This window comes from Aplysia californica, unplaced genomic scaffold (assembly GCF_000002075.1).
Source record: "Aplysia californica isolate F4 #8 unplaced genomic scaffold, AplCal3.0 scaffold00019, whole genome shotgun sequence".
NCBI lineage: Eukaryota > Metazoa > Mollusca > Gastropoda > Aplysiida > Aplysiidae > Aplysia > Aplysia californica.
Genome location: NW_004797289.1, coordinates 428,535 through 435,519, shown reverse-complemented (window position 1 = coordinate 435,519; position 6,985 = coordinate 428,535). Strand labels below are relative to the sequence as shown.

The 6,985-nt window shown below is 37.1% G+C and overlaps 1 protein-coding gene across 1 annotated transcript in view; it reads right to left on the bottom strand.

Annotated features, from left to right (window-relative positions):
* LOC101862086 (cubilin) overlaps window positions 1–5,004 on the bottom strand; it is a gene marked incomplete at its 5' end in the record, with an annotated part of 16,374 nt that extends 11,370 nt beyond the window's left edge. The window contains 2 exon segments of the mRNA XM_013086899.1: window positions 1,127–1,244; window positions 4,861–5,004. Coding sequence (XP_012942353.1) covers window positions 1,127–1,244; window positions 4,861–4,933 — 191 coding nt within the window.
* Between the last annotated feature and the right edge of the window lie 1,981 nt (window positions 5,005–6,985).

Sequence of the window (6,985 nt, the reverse complement as noted above, 5' to 3'; positions counted from 1 at the left end):
AGAGCATTTAAGTTCTGATAGCACTGAATACAAACGACAGGAAAGAAATTTTTGAGACGAAGCAAAAAATCGTATCAATAAAATCGCACAACTTAATATTACTACTAGGATTATATTTGAATGATCAAAAATGCAAAAACAATTCTAATGAAACTGCCACATTTCTCCCACGTTTTCAGCACCGCTCCACTTGCGTCTGTGGTGAAGCGGTTCGGCGCTTCGCTGTCGCACGCAGGAGACACGAGTTTGATACCCATGTGGGAGTATATCGGTATTTCTGCTGAAATGTTCTCTCTCTCTCTCTCTCTCTCTCTCTCTCTCTCTCTCTCTCTCTCTCTCTCTCTCTCTCTCTCTCTCTCTCTCTCTCTCCACCTTAATGGAACATACACTGCAACTTAATAAGGGCTTTGAACTTCATCACAAAATAGAACAGTTTGTAGACAAAATGCAAAATATATCATTTTTAAAGTCTGGCCAAAAACTAATACCTAATCTAGAAAGGCGAGGCACATTCCAGAGTCAACTTCTTTTTACACAAAACGTGTCATGTCCTCTTAAAAGAACTGCACGAAGAAACTTTTAAAAAAAATAAATGTGACAAAAGCAGCAGACCTAGATCTATTTTGGCAAACTGCAGCATATCCTCTGCACACCAATAAAGTTTTTTCCTTCAGTTGTGTGACTTCACTTGTGGTCAACGAAAGTTGTTAAGTGGTTCTTTTCCTTCCTTAATTACAATTATATTGATATTAATGTCGCGTTTTATCTAAAATAGGAGGAGCTAGATTTCATTAATTCAAAGGATAGGAATCCAACATAGATTTCATTATATTGACTAAGCCTTACCACATCATGTTTACTCTAAAAACAAAGTTGCACAGAATTGTTAAATAAATGGTTGAAGAACAGAAATCTCCATTTTTTTTCCAGACCGGAAACATGGACACATCGCATTTTGCTGAAAAACTGTTAATTTATACATAACCAAGACAACCAATCCTTACACTGGAAAAAAAAACACATAGGTAACACACACTCCTCCAAATAGTACAAAACCAAGGAACTACTATGTACTATGTCAGTTCATTATTCCTCACATATGATGAGTGGTAAAAATGGTACTTACGAAAGATTATGGTCAGCAAATCTTGCAATAGACACATTCACTTTGGCACCTAAGTTGTTAAGAAAATGTCGTCTCCTCCAGTTGCAGTTCTCAATTAGAAAATTGCCGGAATAAGCACCTGTGGAAAGATATGTCTTTTCATCTGAATACAGCTCTCAATCATTATAGGAAAATTGCTGGAATAAGCATCAGTGAAAAGAAAGAATATTACGAGAGGCAACGTGTGAAATCAGTGCCTCATCAAAATAATGAATTTTTTTAAACTCCATCCTTTTGGCTATTCTATCTAATTTTTGTTTTTTGGCTCAGCACCTTTTGTATTCATTGAAATACAAATTTATAGAAAAATGCTGATTAAGAAATAAGAAATGTAAATCTGCAGTTTCCAAGAACTCTCAGGCTTTGAAAGTCATGAAACTTTGATGGCCATTTTTTCGCTTGTTTTATTTCTAAAACCAGCTGACTCCCATCTCTTTCAATGGCATATATACCTCAACTTTTGTTCAAGATACATGGGTATTTTTATCATTGAAAGCAAGGCAAATAAATAAGCTTTTAGATTACCAGCAACTCCACATGCCCAAAAATTGACAATCACCTGATTCCACCACGCCGTGACAGATAATACATATAATAATATGTTATATAAATGTCCTTTCTTCTGGACATAGTACAAAATCAGGAATGAAAATTGCTGGAATAAGCATCTGTGATAAGGAGGAATATATGTCTTTTCCTCCAGTTCCATTTTTCAATTAACATAGAACAATGATTGTAGGAATGCGGATAGTGAGAAGAATATAATGCTGTCAAGTCCTTATATTTGCATCAGACTTAATGCTCTCTCTATAAATGTGCAACACACACATGGACACATCAATCCAAAGAGAACCTGTGTACTAATCTACATAATATGTAGCAAAGCATGACTAGAGAACTCTTCTGTCAACAAGTATTGTAGATCACTTCATGAAATCAGGTTGGAACAAAGTCACTGCGACAGATTTACTGAGATGTAACCACAGACATGTAAACCTCACATTAAGACTTGAAACTGTTCATTATGAGATGTGTTGTATTTTGAAAATAATAAATCCATATCCTTTAATTTTTTTTAAGGTTTCCTTTTGTGTTGTAATATTGTCTGCATTGGAAATAAATTGTGTATTAAGTGACACCTCAACAAACTCTGAATTTCATTGTATGTAAGAATTACATTGCCTATATGACCCAAATTTCCCCATGAAGATAAATAAAATAGGTTTTTGGGGGTTTTTTCTAAATCTATTTACAAGATCTGAAAGTTTACCAATAAATTCTCGTAGAGTTTGAGTTTTTTTTGTTAAAGTTTAAACCTGTACCAGTAAGATCATAATTTCTAAACAAAATCTTCCATCTCACCGCACACCTGATCCAGATAGAGGAACTGCTTTGCATATTTTCAAGATTCGTAAATGAAGCATCGCTTCTACAAAATGTAGGTGAACATGATGAAAAGAAAGCAAACCTAGCAAGTAGAGGAGTAATGCATATCTCTCATGTACAATAAGTATAGAGAGAACAACTCTGAGCTTTAAAATCTTAAATGGGAGGAGCCCCGACCCTTGAGGACCATTTTCTATGTTTGTTGCCAGAGATCAAAATCTAAGTACAGATATAAGTTAGGCATAGGAAAATCTCTTGATACACAATTTTATTTTGACATAGCTACAGCGGTTGCCAGGGAAACGGCCTTCATCTTGAAAATAAACAATGAATTTCAAATACCAATTGGATTTCTTATTTACTGACCAAATTTGACAAAATTTGGTGAGAGTATATGTATCTATCAGACCCTATCAGCGTAACAGCAAGTTTTTTTCAATAAGTGCAAAATAAAATAAAATATGAGAATTTTCCCAAAGTATAAAAAAACCTTTTCTAAATATAGGTTGCCTAATCGCTTGCCAATGGGAAAGTGTAATTTTTTTTGCAAATATCTCTCTGTTATATTGATGGCACCCTTGCCATCTATGTTTCCTGAACGTTTCATGTCAAAAGGATCAAAACTAAAGAAGGAGTAAGGAAAAAACAGTTACTGCAAAAAAAATGACATTTGGCGAAAAACGCCAATTATTGTGAAAATTCACTATATTAAAACCCACCCTCATATTTTCAAACGCAATTTACGAGGAGAGTAAAGATTTTCTCAACTGTCTCCAGGCTATTTTTAGACAAAGAACTGGTTGATCTTCAAAAAGTAGCCAAAATCTCAATGAGCATAGCCTGACCCAAAATCGGCAAAATCAAGGGTCGCTCCTCCCCTTAACAGCGGTTGAAGAACCATACCAAACTTAAAATAACTTCGAAAAAAATCCAGGAAAACTAAGCCATTTCGCAAAAGTTGTTCTCTTTGATGGTATCAATTGAAGGAAATGTTGAATACAATCAAACTGCGTTATACCCCCAACCTTGGGATGAGCTTGAAGTTGGCAGAATAGCAGCGCTCGCAATATAACGGAGTTCAAAGCTGTCTGTGTCAAGGGATATGATTTTACTGTGTGATTTGTGTCAGAAAAGTGTGTGTTTTTTTGTGGTAAATTACATGTATTTTTAGAGCTGAGAGTCTCCTCTCTCTCTCTCTCTCTCTCTCTCTCTCTCTCTCTCTCTCTCTCTCTCTCAGAAATCAACAATTTAAAAAAAAAAAACTAGTGGGGAGGTTGGATGGGCAGGGAGATAGCAAATCAGTGACATATAATGCCAGCTCACTGAGTCACGTGTGAGAGAAGTTGGTGCCCTGCAACACCATGCGTAGCGAGTACCTCTCGCGGCCAGTTCACTGGTGGTGTAAAGGGGCAAACTGACGTTAGTTTAGTAACAACCATAGCAACTCAGTCACTTGGTATTTTAATCTAGCACAATCACCAAAATGCCAGTGTGCAGAGGTGAACCAAACTGTGGAACACATCCTTAAGCACTTCAAGACACACAAGACTCTGGAAACAGGAAACGTGGCTAACCCCATTGACACTACGGGGAAAAGCTGTATGGACAGAAAAATGAACTGAGCAGGATGGCCCACTATATGATAGATACCGTACTTGAAGTGTAATTCAATCGAGAATAAGAAGACAATTGGTTATAAATGACAGATGGCAGTTTAAAGGGGCAAATTATATATTTATACAGAGAGGCGTTCCTTTTAGTGTGTTGGCAAAATTGGGCAGCATAACAGGGGGTGGCATAACGAGGTTTGTTTGTTTTAGTAAAGGTTTTACAGCTCTCGCAACTGCATAAGGTCATATGAGTACCTAGTGGTGGATGTCAACAGGGAAGTCCTTACAGGGAATCAGACTTACTCTGCTCACCTCTCTAGCTTCAACAACAGTCTGCTTCAACTATCAAGGCACCCCGAAAATAGCGGTCACAAGAGTGCGACAAACATACAAAAGAAGTAGAAGAAAAATGACGATAGTAAGGATTAGGAAAGAAAAAGCTGCAGTTCCCCGCAGGCTGCAGTTCAGGCAGTTATGGGCTTGACACTGATGAATCAGCCCATTTACAATTACAATTCTACAGGCCTAAAGACACTTCAGTCAGTAAAACCGCCCCGAGGGTAATAACGAGGTTTAAATGCTCATACCTACAAGATCTAAATATAAATGAGAAAAAAATCGTTTCACTGTAAGTCTTTTGGACATCAGGAGACCATTATGACCCTAACCAACTGGATTATTCTGGCAACATGCACTAACCTTCGCAACTGGCACCCCAAAATAAGCCAGCAAGGCAAGTCATGATCAGAACAAGATAAGGAATAGACGTCATTTTTGCAACTGTGATGTTTGGATGTGAGTTCACTTTTCCTGATGTTATAGAAACTCAGTCCATTTCAATATCTGGGGAAAAATAATCAAAGAAAATGTTCTTCAAAGAGTAGACCTATATATATATATATCATATCCCCCCCTTGCGTTTTTTCTATATAATTTAACTGTAAAACGGGCACCTGTCCAACGCGGCCGCGGCCACCATATTTTAACACACAACCCATATCACACTAAGCAAAAACACTTGTCTTAGACGGCCACCTTAGTGACTCTATTACGTTTTGTCATAAATTGTGCATTGACCCCTGGCGTTGTGGGCGAGCCGTCATAATTCAATCACCTGTCGTTGTTGTTAGGTAGTCCCTCCAACCGATCATGTTGCGTAGGCCCCTCCCACTGTTGACCAATAGGTAGGCTACCAATTTTCAGCTGCTGGTGAGGTAAGCGTGTGATCTCTCATAACCCATAAGCCCCGCCCAGAACTCTTACACTAATTGTAAGTGGGATGAGTGGTTACTGTTTACCCAGTCTGTAACAAAGTAACAAAGGACGTCAACATGATCTTGTGACAGAAGCGTTGCTTGTTCTCCAAGTGGTGGCGACCCATGTGTTTGTTTTAACATGGCACTCGATTCTTCCTTATTTGATACATTTTGTTTTATTGTCCCCCTTTGTGCTAAATCAGCAACAAAATAAAAATTACAAACAAAATACAAACTAACAGCAAAAACAACAACAATGCGGCTACTTTCGATTGGGACCTCAGATGGGAATGGTTTGTTTTCTTCATCTTGATCAGTCCTGCCTAAGACGGCCACCTGTCTAATACGGCCACTTTTCTCCTTGACAATGGGTGGCTGTCTTACACAGGTTTGGCTGTATATTATATATATATATATATACAAAAAGGAAAAAGAGCAGGGAAAAATTATACACAAATATGAAAAAAAAACTATCAAAGTAAAATGTAAGGCCAGGGCTGAAAGCTGAAATGGAAACTTAAGTGAAACAGCAAAAGCTAATCGAAATATCTGGCATGGTATTTTTACAATACTTGACTCCGTAAAATTATAAGAATGGTCTGACATGAATCAAAACTACCTCTTTGGTAAAATTTCATCAGACACTTTGTGTGGGCTGATGATAATCAACTCTGAATTTCAGTTAAGCCATCAGCCATTACAAAACAATGAATAATAATATTCTCCTTCATTCTTTATATCACCTACTTCCGCTCTCATTTTCATAGTACACGTAATGACTCCTGGAAAACTAAACATTATACATATCATGAAATTCTCAAAAAGATTAACTTTATTATAACATGTAAATTTGTTCAGGAGACTACATATGATGATATATGTTTGAAAAAATACATATAATATTTATCTATTATATCTATTTGTGGTGGCCGAATTTTGCTATTCAAAAGGCTTTTAAATGGCTGCGGTTTTCGCCAAAAGATTCTTTAAAATATTCTCCAGAGCATGGCGCCCTTGGTTTTTTCAGTTTTGAGACAGTTTTGCTGAAAAATGCTAAATTTCTTTATTTCGCCGATCGCTTTTGTAGGCCGACGCTTCTGTCTCTGTAATTTTAGAAAATCCGGAAGTGATATTTCGCGAGGCGCATTTTGTTTTGAGAGATTCAAAGGGCTTTTTAATGGCTGCATCGATCGAATTGCGGTTTTCGCCAAAAGATTCTTTAAAATATTCTCCACAGCATGGCGCCCTTGGTTTTTTTCAGTTTTGAGACAGTTTTGCTGCAAAATGCTGAATTTCTTTATTTCGTCGATCGCTTTTGTAGGCCAACGCTTCTGTCTTTGCAATTTCAGAAAATCCGGAAGTGATATTTCGCGAGGCGCATTTTGTTTTGAGAGTATTAGATCTAGATCTCTAGACCTTTTAATTTTTTGCATCTCTCAAAATGTATTGCCCCATTCCAGTAGAGTGTAATTAATATAGTGGGCCAATATGACTTTTAGTTGACATTAAAGCACTGATCATTCCTTTCATCGAAAGGGGGCCCAGCTAGTTTTATATATATATATATA